This window comes from Trichomonas vaginalis, chromosome III (genome assembly GCF_026262505.1).
Source record: "Trichomonas vaginalis G3 chromosome III, whole genome shotgun sequence".
NCBI lineage: Eukaryota > Parabasalia > Trichomonadida > Trichomonadidae > Trichomonas > Trichomonas vaginalis.
In genome coordinates this window covers 23,567,271-23,584,364 of record NC_067205.1, presented here as the reverse complement: position 1 = coordinate 23,584,364, position 17,094 = coordinate 23,567,271, and the positions used below count along the sequence as shown (strand labels likewise).

Sequence of the window (17,094 nt, the reverse complement as noted above, 5' to 3'; positions counted from 1 at the left end):
ATTTTTTGTTAGAGATAAGACGCTAAACTCGGTAAACAACTTCTTTATGTCTAGAATTCTATCTTGCCTTTTATTTTTTTTCTCGCTGTTGAAGTATTCGGTCATTTTTTTTTAAAATTAATTTTTTGTTAGAGTAAGAGCTAAAACTCGGTAAACAACTTCTTTATGTTAGAAAATTCTATCTGCTTTTATTTTTTTCTCGCTGTAAAAGTATTCGGTCATTTTTTTAAATTTAATTTTTTGTTAAGAGATAAGAGCTAAAACTCGGTAAAACAACTTCTTTATGTCTAGAAAATTCTATCTTGCCTTTTATTTTTTTCTCGCTGTGAAACGTATTCGGTCATTTTTTTAAAAATTAATTTTTTGTAGAGATAAGAGCTCAAACTCGGTAAACAACTTTTTATGTCTAGAAAATTCTATCTTGCCTTTTATTTTTTTCTCGCTGTGAAACGTATTCGGTCATTTTTTTAAAAAAATTAATTTTTTGTTAGAGATAAGAGCTAAAACTCGGTAAACAATTCTTTATGTCTAGAAAATTCTATCTTGCCTTTATTTTTTTCTCGCTGTGAAACGTATTCGGTCATTTTTTAAAAATTAATTTTTGTTAGAGATAAGAGCTAAAACTCGGTAACTAACCTTCTTTTATGTCTAGAAAATTCTTCTTGCCTTTTATTTTTTTCTCGCTGTGTAACCGTAATTCGGTCATTTTTTTAAAAATTAATTTTTTGTTAGAGATAAGAGCTAAAACTCGGTAAACAACTTCTTTATGTCTAGAATAGAAAATTCTATCTTGCCTTTTATTTTTTTCTCGCTGTGAAACGTATTCGGTCATTTTTTTTAAAATTAATTTTTTGTTAAGAGATAAGAGCTAAAACTCGGTAACAACTTCTTTATGTCTAGAAAATTCTATCTTGCCTTTTATTTTTCTCGCTGTGAAACGTATTCGGTCTTTTTTTTAAAAATTAATTTTTTGTTAGAGATAAGAGCTAAAACTCGGTAACAACTTCTTTATGTCTAGAAAATTCTATCTTGCTTTTATTTTTTTCTCGCTGTGAAACGTATTCGGTCATTTTTTTAAAAATTAATTTTTTGTTAGAGATAAGAGCTAAACTCGGTAAACAACTTCTTTATGTCTAGAAAATTCTATCTTGCCTTTTATTTTTTTCTCGCTGTGAAACGTATTCGGTCATTTTTTTAAAAATTAATTTTTGTTAGAGATAAGAGCTAAAACTCGGTAAACAACTTCTTTATGTCTAGAAAATTCTATCTTGCCCTTTTATTTTTTTCTCGCTGTGAAACGTATTCGGTCATTTTTTTAAAAATTAATTTTTTGTTAGAGATAAGAGCTAAAACTCGTAAACAACTTCTTTTATGTCTAGAAATTCTATCTTGCCTTTTATTTTTTTCTCGCTGTGAAACGTATTCGGTCATTTTTTTTAAAAATTAATTTTTTGTTAGAGATAAGAGCTAAAACTCGGTAAACAACTTCTTTATGTCTAGAAAATTCTATCTTGCCTTTTATTTTTTTCTCGCTGTGAAACGTATTCGGTCATTTTTTTAAAAATTAATTTTTTGTTAGAGATAAGAGCTAAAACTCGGTAAACACTTCTTTATGTCTAGAAAATTCTATCTTGCCTTTTATTTTTTTCTCGCTGTGAAACGTATTCGGTCATTTTTTTTAAAAATTAATTTTTGTTAGAGATAAGAGCTAAAACTCGGTAAACAACTTCTTTATGTCTAGAAAATTCTATCTTGCTTTTATTTTTTTCTCGCTGTGAAACGTATTCGGTCATTTTTTTTAAAAATTAATTTTTTGTTAGAGATAAGAGCTAAAACTCGGTAAACAACTTCTTTATGTCTAGAAAATTCTATCTTGCCTTTTATTTTTTTCTCGCTGTGAACGTATTCGGTCATTTTTTTAAAAATTAATTTTTTGTTAGAGATAAGAGCTAAAACTCGGTAAACAACTTCTTTATGTCTAGAAAATTCTATCTTGCCTTTTATTTTTTTCTCGCTGTGAAACGTATTCGGTCATTTTTTTAAAATTAATTTTTTGTTAGAGATAAGAGCTAAAACTCGGTAAACAACTTCTTTATGTCTAGAAAATTCTATCTTGCCTTTTATTTTTTCTCGCTGTGAAACGTATTCGGTCTTTTTTTTAAAAATTAATTTTTTGTTAGAGATAAGAGCTAAAACTCGGTAAACAACTTCTTTATGTCTAGAAAATTCTATCTTGCCTTTTATTTTTTTCTCGCTGTGAAACGTATTCGGTCATTTTTTTAAAAATTAATTTTTTGTTAGAGATAAGAGCTAAAACTCGGTAAACAACTTCTTTATGTCTAGAAAATTCTATCTTGCCTTTTATTTTTTTCTCGCTGTGAAACGTATTCGGTCATTTTTTTTAAAAATTAATTTTTTGTTAGAGATAAGAGCTAAAACTCGGTAAACAACTTCTTTATGTCTAGAAAATTCTATCTTGCCTTTTATTTTTTCTCGCTGTGAAACGTATTCGGTCATTTTTTTAAAAAATTAATTTTTTGTTAGAGATAAGAGCTAAAACTCGGTAAACAACTTCTTTATGTCTAGAAAATTCTATCTTGCCTTTTATTTTTTTCTCGCTGTGAAACGTATTCGGTCATTTTTTTAAAAATTAATTTTTTGTTAGAGATAAGAGCTAAAACTCGGTAAACAACTTCTTTATGTCTAGAAAATTCTATCTTGCCTTTATTTTTTTTCTCGCTGTGAAACGTATTCGGTCATTTTTTTTAAAATTAATTTTTTGTTAGAGATAAGAGCTAAAACTCGGTAAACAACTTCTTTATGTCTAGAAAATTCTATCTTGCCTTTTATTTTTTTTCTCGCTGTGAAACGTATTCGGTCATTTTTTTAAAAATTAATTTTTTGTTAGAGATAAGAGCTAAAACTCGGTAAACAACTTCTTTATGTCTAGAAAATTCTATCTTGCCTTTTATTTTTTTCTCGCTGTGAAACGTATTCGGTCATTTTTTTTAAAAATTAATTTTTTGTTAGAGATAAGAGCTAAAACTCGGTAAACAACTTCTTTATGTCTAGAAAATTCTATCTTGCCTTTTTATTTTTCTCGCTGTGAAACGTATTCGGTCATTTTTTTAAAAATTAATTTTTTGTTAGAGATAAGAGCTAAAACTCGGTAAACAACTTCTTTATGTCTAGAAAATTCTATCTTGCCTTTTATTTTTTTCTCGCTGTGAAACGTATTCGGTCATTTTTTTAAAAATTTTTTTTGTTAGAGATAAGAGCTAAAACTCGGTAACAACTTCTTTATGTCTAGAAAATTCTATCTTGCCTTTTATTTTTTTCTCGCTGTGAAACGTATTCGGTCATTTTTTTAAAAATTAATTTTTTGTTAGAGATAAGAGCTAAAACTCGGTAAACAACTTCTTTATGTCTAGAAAATTCTATCTTGCCTTTTATTTTTTTCTCGCTGTGAAACGTATTCGGTCATTTTTTTAAAAATTAATTTTTTGTTAGAGATAAGAGCTAAAAACTCGGTAAACAACTTCTTTATGTCTAGAAAATTCTATCTTGCCTTTTATTTTTTTCTCGCTGTGAAACGTATTCGGTCATTTTTTTTAAAAATTAATTTTTTGTTAGAGATAAGAGCTAAAACTCGGTAAACAACTTCTTTATGTCTAGAAAATTCTATCTTGCCTTTTATTTTTTTCTCGCTGTGAAACGTATTCGGTCATTTTTTTAAAAATTAATTTTTTGTTAGAGATAAGAGCTAAAACTCGGTAAACAACTTCTTTATGTCTAGAAAATTCTATCTTGCCTTTTATTTTTTTCTCGCTGTGAAACGTATTCGGTCATTTTTTTAAAAATTAATTTTTTGTTAGAGATAAGAGCTAAAACTCGGTAAACAACTTCTTTATGTCTAGAAAATTCTATCTTGCCTTTTATTTTTTTCTCGCTGTGAAACGTATTCGGTCATTTTTTTAAAAATTAATTTTTGTTAGAGATAAGAGCTAAAACTCGGTAAACAACTTCTTTAATGTCTAGAAAATTCTATCTTGCCTTTTATTTTTTTCTCGCTGTGAAACGTATTCGGTCATTTTTTTAAAAAATTAATTTTTTGTTAGAGATAAGAGCTAAAACTCGGTAAACAACTTCTTTATGTCTAGAAAATTCTATCTTGCCTTTTATTTTTTTCTCGCTGTGAAACGTATTCGGTCATTTTTTTAAAAATTAATTTTTTGTTAGAGATAAGAGCTAAAACTCGGTAAACAACTTCTTTATGTCTAGAAAATTCTATCTTGCCTTTTATTTTTTTCTCGCTGTGAAACGTATTCGGTCATTTTTTTTAAAAATTAATTTTTTGTTAGAGATAAGAGCTAAAACTCGGTAAACAACTTCTTTATGTCTAGAAAATTCTATCTTGCCTTTTATTTTTTTCTCGCTGTGAAACGTATTCGGTCATTTTTTAAAAATTAATTTTTTGTTAGAGATAAGAGCTAAAACTCGGTAAACAACTTCTTTATGTCTAGAAAATTCTATCTTGCCTTTTATTTTTTTCTCGCTGTGAAACGTATTCGGTCATTTTTTTAAAAATTAATTTTTTGTTAGAGATAAGAGCTAAAACTCGGTAAACAACTTCTTTATGTCTAGAAAATTCTATCTTGCCTTTTATTTTTTTCTCGCTGTGAAACGTATTCGGTCATTTTTTTAAAAATTAATTTTTTTTAGAGATAAGAGCTAAAACTCGGTAAACAACTTCTTTATGTCTAGAAAATTCTATCTTGCCTTTTATTTTTTTTCTCGCTGTGAAACGTATTCGGTCATTTTTTTAAAATTAATTTTTTGTTAGAGATAAGAGCTAAACTCGGTAAACAACTTCTTTATGTCTAGAAAATTCTATCTTTGCCTTTTATTTTTTTCTCGCTGTGAAACGTATTCGGTCATTTTTTTAAAAATTAATTTTTTGTTAGAGATAAGAGCTAAAACTCGGTAAACAACTTCTTTATGTCTAGAAAAATTCTATCTTGCCTTTTATTTTTTTCTCGCTGTGAAACGTATTCGGTCATTTTTTTAAAAATTAATTTTTTTTAGAGATAAGAGCTAAAACTCGGTAAACAACTTCTTTATGTCTAGAAAATTCTATCTTGCCTTTTATTTTTTTCTCGCTGTGAAACGTATTCGGTCATTTTTTTAAAAAATTAATTTTTTGTTAGAGATAAGAGCTAAAACTCGGTAAACAACTTCTTTATGTCTAGAAAATTCTATCTTGCTTTTATTTTTTTCTCGCTGTGAAACGTATTCGGTCATTTTTTTAAAAATTAATTTTTTGTTAGAGATAAGAGCTAAAACTCGGTAAACAACTTCTTTATGTCTAGAAAATTCTATCTTGCCTTTTATTTTTTTCTCGCTGTGAAACGTATTCGTTCATTTTTTTAAAAATTAATTTTTTGTTAGAGATAAGAGCTAAAACTCGGTAAACAACTTCTTTATGTCTAGAAAATTCTATCTTGCCTTTTATTTTTTTCTCGCTGTGAAACGTATTCGGTCATTTTTTTAAAAATTAATTTTTTGTTAGAGATAAGAGCTAAAACTCGGTAAACAACTTCTTTATGTCTAGAAAATTCTATCTTGCCTTTTATTTTTTTTCTCGCTGTGAAACGTATTCGGTCATTTTTTTAAAAATTAATTTTTTGTTAGAGATAAGAGCTAAAACTCGGTAAACAACTTCTTTATGTCTAGAAAATTCTATCTTGCCTTTTATTTTTTTCTCGCTGTGAAACGTATTCGGTCATTTTTTTAAAAATTAATTTTTTGTTAGAGATAAGAGCTAAAACTCGTAAACAACTTCTTTATGTCTAGAAAATTCTATCTTGCCTTTTATTTTTTTCTCGCTGTGAAACGTATTCGGTCATTTTTTTAAAAATTAATTTTTTGTTAGAGATAAGAGCTAAAACTCGGTAAACAACTTCTTTATGTCTAGAAAATTCTATCTTGCCTTTTATTTTTTTTCTCGCTGTGAAACGTATTCGGTCATTTTTTTAAAAATTAATTTTTTGTTAGAGATAAGAGCTAAAACTCGGTAAACAACTTCTTTATGTCTAGAAAATTCTATCTTGCCTTTTATTTTTTTCTCGCTGTGAAACGTATTCGGTCATTTTTTTAAAAATTAATTTTTTGTTAGAGATAAGAGCTAAAACTCGGTAAACAACTTCTTTATGTCTAGAAAATTCTATCTTGCCTTTTATTTTTTTCTCGCTGTGAAACGTATTCGGTCATTTTTTTAAAAATTAATTTTTTGTTAGAGATAAGAGCTAAAACTCGGTAAACAACTTCTTTATGTCTAGAAAATTCTATCTTGCCTTTTATTTTTCTCGCTGTGAAACGTATTCGGTCATTTTTTTAAAATTAATTTTTTGTTAGAGATAAGAGCTAAAACTCGGTAAACAACTTCTTTATGTCTAGAAAATTCTATCTTGCCTTTTATTTTTTTCTCGCTGTGAAACGTATTCGGTCATTTTTTTAAAAATTAATTTTTTGTTAGAGATAAGAGCTAAAACTCGGTAACAACTTCTTTATGTCTAGAAAATTCTATCTTGCCTTTTATTTTTTTCTCGCTGTGAAACGTATTCGGTCATTTTTTTAAAAATTAATTTTTTGTTAGAGATAAGAGCTAAAACTCGGTAAACAACTTCTTTATGTCTAGAAAATTCTATCTTGCCTTTTATTTTTTTCTCGCTGTGAAACGTATTCGGTCATTTTTTAAAAATTAATTTTTTGTTAGAGATAAGAGCTAAAACTCGGTAAACAACTTCTTTATGTCTAGAAAATTCTATCTTGCTTTTATTTTTTTCTCGCTGTGAAACGTATTCGGTCATTTTTTTAAAAATTAATTTTTGTTAGAGATAAGAGCTAAAACTCGGTAAACAACTTCTTTATGTCTAGAAAATTCTATCTTGCCTTTTATTTTTTTCTCGCTGTGAAACGTATTCGGTCATTTTTTTAAAAATTAATTTTTTGTTAGAGATAAGAGCTAAAACTCGGTAAACAACTTCTTTATGTCTAGAAAATTCTATCTTGCCTTTTATTTTTTTCTCGCTGTGAAACGTATTCGGTCATTTTTTTAAAAATTAATTTTTTGTTAGAGATAAGAGCTAAAACTCGGTAAACAACTTCTTTTATGTCTAGAAAATTCTATCTTGCCTTTTATTTTTTTCTCGCTGTGAAACGTATTCGGTCATTTTTTTAAAAATTAATTTTTTGTTAGAGATAAGAGCTAAAACTCGGTAAACAACTTCTTTATGTCTAGAAAATTCTATCTTGCCTTTTATTTTTTTCTCGCTGTGAAACGTATTCGGTCTTTTTTAAAAATTAATTTTTTGTTAGAGATAAGAGCTAAACTCGGTAAACAACTTCTTTATGTCTAGAAAATTCTATCTTGCCTTTTATTTTTTTCTCGCTGTGAAACGTATTCGTTCATTTTTTTAAAAATTAATTTTTTGTTAGAGATAAGAGCTAAAACTCGGTAAACAACTTCTTTATGTCTAGAAATTCTATCTTGCCTTTTATTTTTTTCTCGCTGTGAAACGTATTCGGTCATTTTTTTAAAAATTAATTTTTTGTTAGAGATAAGAGCTAAAACTCGGTAAACAACTTCTTTATGTCTAGAAAATTCTATCTTGCCTTTTATTTTTCTCGCTGTGAAACGTATTCGGTCATTTTTTTAAAAATTAATTTTTTGTTAGAGATAAGAGCTAAAACTCGGTAAACAACTTCTTTATGTCTAGAAAATTCTATCTTGCCTTTTATTTTTTTCTCGCTGTGAAACGTATTCGGTCATTTTTTTAAAAATTAATTTTTTTGTTAGAGATAAGAGCTAAAACTCGGTAAAACAACTTCTTTATGTCTAGAAAATTCTATCTTGCCTTTTATTTTTTCTCGCTGTGAAACGTATTTTCGGTCATTTTTTAAAAATTAATTTTTTGTTAGAAAGAGCTAAAACTCGGTAAACAACTTCTTTATGTCTAGAAAATTCTATCTTGCCTTTTATTTTTTTCTCGCTGTGAAACGTATTCGGTCATTTTTTTAAAAATTAATTTTTTGTTAGAGATAAGAGCTAAAACTCGGTAAACAACTTCTTTATGTCTAGAAAATTCTATCTTGCCTTTTATTTTTTTCTCGCTGTGAAACGTATTCGGTCATTTTTTTAAAAATTAATTTTTGTTAGAGATAAGAGCTAAAACTCGGTAAACAACTTCTTTATGTCTAGAAAATTCTATCTTGCCTTTTATTTTTTTCTCGCTGTGAAACGTATTCGGTCATTTTTTTAAAAATTAATTTTTTGTTAGAGATAAGAGCTAAAACTCGGTAAACAACTTCTTTATGTCTAGAAAATTCTATCTTGCCTTTTATTTTTTTCTCGCTGTGAAACGTATTCGGTCATTTTTTTAAAAATTAATTTTTTGTTAGAGATAAGAGCTAAAACTCGGTAAACAACTTCTTTATGTCTAGAAAATTCTATCTTGCCTTTTTATTTTTTTCTCGCTGTGAAACGTATTCGGTCATTTTTTTTAAAAATTAATTTTTTGTTAGAGATAAGAGCTAAAACTCGGTAAACAACTTCTTTATGTCTAGAAAATTCTATCTTGCCTTTTATTTTTTTCTCGCTGTGAAACGTATTCGGTCATTTTTTTAAAAAATTAATTTTTTGTTAGAGATAAGAGCTAAAACTCGGTAAACAACTTCTTTATGTCTAGAAAATTCTATCTTGCCTTTTATTTTTTTCTCGCTGTGAAACGTATTCGGTCATTTTTTTAAAAATTAATTTTTTTTAGAGATAAGAGCTAAAACTCGGTAAACAACTTCTTTATGTCTAGAAAATTCTATCTTGCCTTTTATTTTTTTCTCGCTGTGAAACGTATTCGGTCATTTTTTTAAAAAATTAATTTTTTGTTAGAGATAAGAGCTAAAACTCGTAAACAACTTCTTTATGTCTAGAAAATTCTATCTTGCCTTTTATTTTTTTCTCGCTGTGAAACGTATTCGGTCATTTTTTTAAAAATTAATTTTTTGTTAGAGATAAGAGCTAAAACTCGGTAAACAACTTCTTTATGTCTAGAAAATTCTATCTTGCCTTTTATTTTTTCTCGCTGTGAAACGTATTCGGTCATTTTTTTAAAAATTAATTTTTTGTTAGAGATAAGAGCTAAAACTCGGTAAACAACTTCTTTATGTCTAGAAAATTCTATCTTGCCTTTTATTTTTTCTCGCTGTGAAACGTATTCGGTCATTTTTTTAAAAAATTAATTTTTTGTTAGAGATAAGAGCTAAAACTCGGTAAACAACTTCTTTATGTCTAGAAAATTCTATCTTGCCTTTTATTTTTTTCTCGCTGTGAAACGTATTCGGTCATTTTTTTAAAAATTAATTTTGTTAGAGATAAGAGCTAAAACTTTGCAGACAACTCCCCCATGTCTAGCAAATTTAACATTCGTCTCCCATTTTAATATATTTGGTTTAGAATGTTCGAAAATGCGTAATATGGTCATTAATATTAATTGAAAAGAACCTTGAATTAATTCAATCTGATCTCACAAAATATTTTAAATTACAAACTTTGTAGTTTGAATAGATAATTAGTATTAAACTCAAATAACTAGTTTATTTTTGAATAAAAATTATTTGAATTTATTCAATTTTGTGAATTTTCCTTCAAAAATCAAGTTTAAATATCTTATTTGCCATATAATTATAAATACAATGAAACATATTCGAAATTGAAAAGAACGACTTTTTCTGTTCTTTCAATCATTCAATTTGAATTTTGCAATATTGGATTTCTCATTAAATACATATTAAAAACAACAAGCAATTTAACTTACTTTCAAATTTAATTGTGTTATATTCAATCTTCTCAAAACTTATAATTTTCGGCTATAGCATGATTATATGCTATATAATATAATAAACCTATAATAGTATCATTCTTTCAATTATTTGAAGAGAAAACCGAAAAAATCTATTTTCGGTCTATAACACCACAAACCATTCATTGAAGCAAAGTACAAGATTCATCATAACCCAAAGTTGTAAGATGAATTCCATCTTTTTAGCTCTTTTAATCATGCAATATTTTTCGAAATATCCGACCTTTCTGAATAAATGACCCTTTCAATATTACTCTTGATTGAATTCTCCGAAATCTTTGTAAGCCTCTATGTTGCATATTCAAAATATAATTCAACCCTTTATAATTTGAGAAAAATAAGTCTACATTCGTGATTCATTGTTTTCGTATCGAAGAAAAGATTAAAATTCAAGAATTATTCTATGGCAAATATTTGTAATTTCATGGATAAATGATGATATATATTTTATTTTTTAAAAAATTCTTATAAATATTTTTCATAAATTATATAATCATGAATTGGCGATATGCAGCCTCAACAATCTCATAACATCAAGCTCAGTATTTCAAATTAAGTACTCTAAGTATAATAATATCACTCATTAAATTCATAAAATATATTGTCCTTTCTACTCTTAAATTATCTCTATAAGAATAGCATGATAATAAGTTATGTTTCCAATGGATGGATTTTTGGATCAAATTTGTATGGTCAAAAGATGATATTAGAAAATTGGACTTCAATGTTATCAGCTGTGGTGTCCAATTCAGAAGTATCAGCTTATGATCACGCATGATGATCACTTGGAGTTTTAAGAGAGATTTTGTGTGAAAATGCAAATCCTTAAAACTCTTTGTGTTTGAATTAGAACCATTAATCACTCTAATGCGGTCCTAATCTTGTAATTGATACTCCCAATGACCATGAGAAACATTACTTTATTATCAAGAAACTTGAGATAATAAAAGAGTTGAAAGGATATATAAATACGTAACACATAAATTAGACTTAGAACACAGATGCAAAAGGATCATCAAGTGAATCTAAATCTTCAAATTCAAACAAATTTTCAAATAATCTTTGGGTGATTGCTCCCGGAGGAGTAACAATCGTCTTTTGTGTTTGTTCTATCTTTGTTTCTTGAATTGGTGCAATCTGTTGTATTGGTATAGGCTTTTCGTTCTCAATCCTGCGCTTGAGAACGTTCCATCTGTTCTTTATCTGAGTATCAGTGCGGCCAGAAAAATGCTTGGCAATCTTGACCCAATGCTGGCCATATTTCTTTTCGAGTTGAACAAGTTTGTTGTCCTCCTCTTCTGTAAATGGTCCACGATTCAACTTTGGAGTAAGATAATAGAACCATCTGTCATGGCATTGGCGAGAGTTCTTTGTTCTGATGATCCTGGAGATTGTTGACCAATCGCATTCTCCGTACTTCTTAACAAGTGTTTGAAGAGCAGCATCTTCAGCAAGAGTGAATTTGTTCTTTCCACGCTTTGCCTGGGTTGCTTGTGGCATCATTGTCATGTGGTTCTCTTCAAGAGACATTTCTAACAAGGAAAATAATGATTCAAATGGTTATTTCTAGCATATTGAATCTTTCTTCTCAAAAATTGTGTATTAAAAAGTATGATATTGAAATAATTCAATAAGATTCCTTTTGATAGGAAAAAGATAAAAGTTCAGAAACATGCTTAACAGCTATTATTAATCATGTTATGTTAATTTATCAGATTCAAAAACATATAGAAAAATCGAAATTGAGATGAAAAAATCTAATCGTTTTGTATGCTTTTAACTAATTATATGGAGATACATTCATCAATAATTTAATTTTGAGAGTTGATTTTTTGTGAGTATTAGCGGTTAAGAGATGAAATTTCAATTCAGATTTTTTTTTATTTGAAGACTCGTAGAATTAGTCCATTATTTTTTTTAAATATCCTGTTTGTTTATCTATCATATAGTAAAATTCTCTAAAATTTAGTTAATTTTTGCGAAGAAATCTTTCCAAAATTAAAAAAGATAATTAAAGCATTATATTCATGTTTGCATTGATTTCTAAAAAAAAAAAAAAAAAAAAAAAAAAAAAAAAAAAAAAAAAAAAAAAAAAAGGGAAGTGGGGCTTCCAGGCGCGTTGCGCCCTCTAGCCCCTAAGATGTTAGTATAAAATGCAGTTTTTATTCGGTATATTCTGAATCTTGAATGTCTTGGATATTTTCTTCTTCTTCGCTCTCTGAGGTGAGGATTTCTTCGACTTCTTCTTCTTCGCCATTGGGAGCAACAAATCCTGCGATGAAAACTTTGTATATACCTTCTTGAGGAGTCTCTATGATGAAAGTCATATTGTTGAGGAAATGGAACTCGACATCTTGAACAAATTGGCAACTGCTGTGTGTGAATTTTGCAATTGTGAGAGGCTTTCCTTTATAGCCCCTGGGAAAGCTTGAGATAGTTACTGTTCCTCCATATGGAACTCTGGCAGGAATATCTAAAGCAACAGTTGTTATAACGTGGAAATTGTCTAAGAATTGAGGCATAGGTTCAATGCAGTATAGTCGTTTTGACTGGTTGTCTTTTGTGTAGAAATATAAATAGAATGACCTTTCACCATGTTCATTCAATTCTTCCAAATAATTGTATGAATTTGGATATAAACGGACAAATTCAGCAATTTTAACTTCTTGTAAATGCTTCTGCAAGTTCTTTGGAAACAAGTGAATGAACTGGTCAATAGCTTGCAACGCTATGAGATTGGCAGTAACGGGTAAATATGAAGCAAACATGTCAACAAGTACGCCAGGGTCTTTGATTTCGTTTTCAAGAGGCTGAATGGCATCCATGACAGCTTGAAACATCTCGTTATAATCTCGATTGTCTTCTGAACCCCACTGTTCATTTAACTTATCTAACAATTCTAACCTTTGCTTTGCGTATTTTCTACGAACTTTCTCTGAAAGAGGAGTGTCGCTATCTTGTGTGTCTTGAATTTGAGACTTAAATTGTTTGCTAAAGGCGAGATATCGTGTTTGCGACCTAGTGGTCATTGCAGAATGTGTTTCTGTATGTTCGATTGGATGTGTTTCTGTATTTTCGGGTGGTTGTGTTTCTGTATGTTCGATTGGAGTCTGATTGGTATGAACTTCTTCTGAAAATGCTTCTGTTCCGATAGTTGTTGTTGCCTGACCTGTTGGCTGAGCTGTTTCTTTGTGCAAATGCATATTGTTGGACAATTTGTCTTGAATTGTATGAGGAGGTTGCTTTGGTATTATAGGAGGTCGTAAGGGTTTTGAGAATGGTGAGACATAAGTTGTAGGAACTTTAACTGCAGAGGTAGTCGACGAATTGTTTGCGACACTTTTTCTTCCTTCCATTATGAAAAATGAACTGTTTTTTTCGGACTACTCATAGAAAAGTTTGAAATAAACCGTTTTTGTCAACGGTAACCCCCTCTATTTTTTTATTTTATTGAAAAGTCTCCGTTGGCAAACCGTTCCATCTCAAATATTGAATGAACTATAAACGTTTTTTGTTTTCTATATATACTTTTTTGTCCAACGGTAAAAACTTTTTACACAACGGTTTTTGAGAGTCGTCGCCGTTGACTTTTTTGTAGAGCACTCAAAATGGTATAACTTTGTCCGGACAAGTAAGGGTCTATCGTCGCTACAGGAAAAGTTACAGGCGTTCCAAGGAAGTATACTTTGAGAAGCCTTTTCCCTTATAGAATGAGATAGGACGGTTATTTTACAAAACTGACAACACTTTGACCGAGTAGTTTTTTGTGCTGAACAAAAAGTGTCATATAAACATCTGTCAAAAGCCGCTTTTTAACTTCACTTAAAATGCCACGTAAGCTACGTAAGAATATACGTAAGAGGAAGGGAGCATTGAAACATCCAATAGTAAGACTAACACCACAACAACAGTTGCAACAACAAATGCTGAATGACCCCACTATGTTGCAACAAATGTCAAGCAATCCTATGCTTTTAAACCGAGTCATTGGTGCACAGAGTGGAGGTTTAAGAGCGGCACTTTTAGCGAAAATGGCAGGCTATGGTGGAGCTGCAGACGGAACAGCCTATAACCTCAAAGTCAAATGAATTTGAGTTCACTCAAAAATCAAATAACAGATGTCAAAAAGTCAAACATAGACATACAGAAGCAAATAAGTGAAAACGAAAAGAAACTAGAATATGACAGACACACAAAGAAACTCAATGAGTTAAACGTAGAGAAAAAGAAGAAAGAAGAACAACTGAAAGAACTAAGTACAGAGGAATATGCGAAAAAAGTGTCAGAAAAAGCAGCAGAAGTAGCAAAAATGGAACAAGATGTCATAATTTGAAAAACCATACTACTCAATATAAAGTACTGAAAGATGAAGAGATAAAACAAAAAGCCCTGAAGACATATATGGAAAGCGATGAGTATAAAAAAGAAGTTGAAGCAAATGTAAAGGCAGAAAAACTTTTACAGTTGCAAAACCAAACCGTACAGTATGAAAACTTAGCACAAGAAAGTAAAAATAACGACGCAGCCATGCAAAAGGCAATGAAAAGCGCAGAATATATAAAAGCTAACAATGACTGGTTAGATGCCCAAGCCGACGCTAAAGCAGCCCAACTTATAGGGTCAATAAGGACAAAAATACAAGCGGATGAAGACAGTTCAAATGAAGCTTTAATGAATGCTGACTTTAAGAACGCCTTCGAAGCTCTTCATAGTAAGGTGAAACTAGTGAACGACTTCTCATCTGGAAAGAAACTGAAGTCTGAAGGTTTCGACAAAGAGTTAAGAGAAGTAGCACAAAATATGACGAAAATAACAGATGCAGCAACGAGACAGGCAGTTCAAAGTGCCTATGACGCCGTTAGAGCAACTGTTGTGGAAAGTCAAGAAAAAGAGTTACAACAGACCAAAACAGACCTAGTAAATGCTTTCTTAAGAACGAAAAGTCAGGTAGGACATTACGCTGCAGATGGAACATATGTGCCAGCTGGTGGAACTTATATACCACCAAACCCTCCAAGAGAAGCATTTGCACCAGGACTACCTAGAACATTTACATGGTCACATGGACACAGACACAGGCATGCACCAAAACCAACACAACAACCAACAGTTCAAAATCCAGCACAACAACCAACAGTTCAAAACCCTCCACAACAACCACCTCCACAACCAGCACAACAACCAACAGTTCAAAACCCTGCACAACAACAACAACCAGCACAACAACCACCTCCACAACCAGCACAACAACCACAAACAGAGCAAAGACATAAAAGAAGTAGAGAAAAAGGAAACCAAGAATTCTTAAAAATGCTTAAGGAAGATTATGGTTACCCAGATACTCTTGACTTTAGTGACAGATATAAAGAAGCTATTAGAAAGTTCAAGGATGGAAATACTGACCCGAACCTATTTAGCTTTATGGCTCAGCACCATAAAGGATATAATCTCAAACCTGGAAAATACAAGCTCACTAAGGGATATGATTTAATAGCATATCATCCAAATGACATGAACGAATTTACTCCGAGATATTTGGTGTCAGAGCTAAATGACAATACAACTCTCTTCATGAAACGCGTAAAAAATAGAGACGGAACGAAAGAAGAAAGGTTTATGAGTCCGGATGACTTAGATAGGGAAATTGTTGAAAACGGTCTCGGAATATATGAAATGCCAGCAGATGAGGTACAAGAAACTCCACAGGAAGAAGTTCAGATACAACCAGACATGGAAGAAATAGTTCAGCAACAACAGCTAGAAGAGCCTGAAGGAAACGAACAAGTCGCTCCTTTGGAAACTAACCTCACAGAACTAGATGAAGATTTGGAACAGCCGAAAAATCTTGACCCTCAACAAGAGTATGAGGTGAATATGGAATCTTTCCAAGAGTCTAAGAAAAATTCGGCTGACATAGTAGAAGAATATCGAAAAATGTTTGCCGACATACAAAAGACTCCAACACCAGATGAAAATATTCAGCAAAGAATGGAAGTACTGAAAGAAAATGTACACAAATACAACAACCCTTTTTACTTACGACCATATAACGTTCAATCTTTGGCTGAACTCGGTGAAAATAAAAGGTTAAATTTCAACAAAACATATAGAAATGAAACATTGTTTAAAGTTCATTCAGAACCTAACCAATATGGAAACAAACCTACTTTTGTTTCTGCAGACTATGGAACTACAATGAGATGGGGTCATAAAGCTAATCCGGATAGGTGGTTCATAAACTTACAACCACAATTCCAAGAAGTTGTAGACGCAATGGAAGTCAATGGTGAACAAGATATAGCTGGTATTTTAAGCGCGGCTTTAATGCCATTGAAAGATATGAAAGATGCAGATATTTTGGAACCAGTATGAAATGAACATGGCTGATGGAAATATAACACCTGACGTTCTAGAACATTTATCTCAAAGAACTACACAGAACCATAAAGATGGTATATTTGGTGAAGAGTTTAGAAAGAGAGTTAGGGACAGAGAAGGAAGAGAACCTATTGTACATGACCTTGCAAACGAAAGTTTACAAAATGTCATAAAAACTTACTTTGCAGGCGATGAACTGAGAAGGGATGAATATTTAAGAAAACTCAAATGGACAGTACCAAATGAAATGTTAGTATTGAAAAACATGTTCCTTGACAAAATAAAACCAACTACAGAAATAAATGACGCAAGACTGAAACATTGGGTAAAAGCTTTCCCATTCACAAAAGATATTATTGGTTACATGGAAAGAAAACCAGAATGGCTACAAAAACATATATTTGGAAACGAGCATATTCCATATGGACAGGCACTGTTTGAAGAGCTTGAACCGGAAACTCAGGAAAGAGTCATGCAAACAATAAGCGAAGACTCAAATACAAACTATGACAAACTCTTTCTAGGATATAGGTTACCTGAGATGGGCGACCAGAGCCCAAAGGCAAAAAGGACATGGGAAATTTGCAAAATACTAGATGAACATGAGGCAAAGATGCAACAACTTGAAGCAGAGGGCAAGTTACCAAAGCGACACCAAAGAAGAAGAGTTGGAGAAAGTAGTGAAGAAGTAACTTCATCTAGTGAAAGTAGTGGCAATGAAGGAAAAAGAAGAGTTAAACACTCAGTCAGGAAGAAAGTAAAGCATGGTCCGAGTGGGTTCTATTATGACATATAAATC

The 17,094-nt window shown here is 30.4% G+C and overlaps 3 protein-coding genes across 3 annotated transcripts, besides 2 other annotated features; 1 reads left to right on the top strand and 2 right to left on the bottom strand.

The window, feature by feature from the left end:
• Window positions 1-9,190: 9,190 nt before the first annotated feature.
• Window positions 9,191-10,026: a mobile genetic element.
• A 648-nt stretch (window positions 10,027-10,674) lies between these two features.
• TVAGG3_0751920 (RNA polymerase II transcription regulator recruiting protein) lies at window positions 10,675-11,447 on the bottom strand (the record flags this gene model as incomplete). The annotated part of the gene is made up of 1 exon (XM_001302752.2): window positions 10,908-11,447. The coding sequence occupies one exon, from the start codon at window positions 11,445-11,447 to the stop codon at window positions 10,908-10,910; it is 540 nt and encodes a 179-aa protein (XP_001302753.1).
• A 1,071-nt stretch (window positions 11,448-12,518) lies between these two features.
• Window positions 12,519-13,273, bottom strand: TVAGG3_0751910 (attachment subunit-related family; the record flags this gene model as incomplete). Its single annotated transcript, XM_051245281.1, has 1 exon — window positions 12,519-13,273. A coding segment is annotated over one exon (755 nt), but the record flags the coding sequence as incomplete, so codon positions are not given.
• A 2,782-nt stretch (window positions 13,274-16,055) lies between these two features.
• Window positions 16,056-17,094: part of a mobile genetic element that runs on past the window's edge.
• On the top strand, window positions 16,660-17,091 carry TVAGG3_0751900 (protein of unknown function, DUF4106 family; the record flags this gene model as incomplete). Its single annotated transcript, XM_051245280.1, has 1 exon — window positions 16,660-17,091. The coding sequence occupies one exon, from the start codon at window positions 16,660-16,662 to the stop codon at window positions 17,089-17,091; it is 432 nt and encodes a 143-aa protein (XP_051091867.1).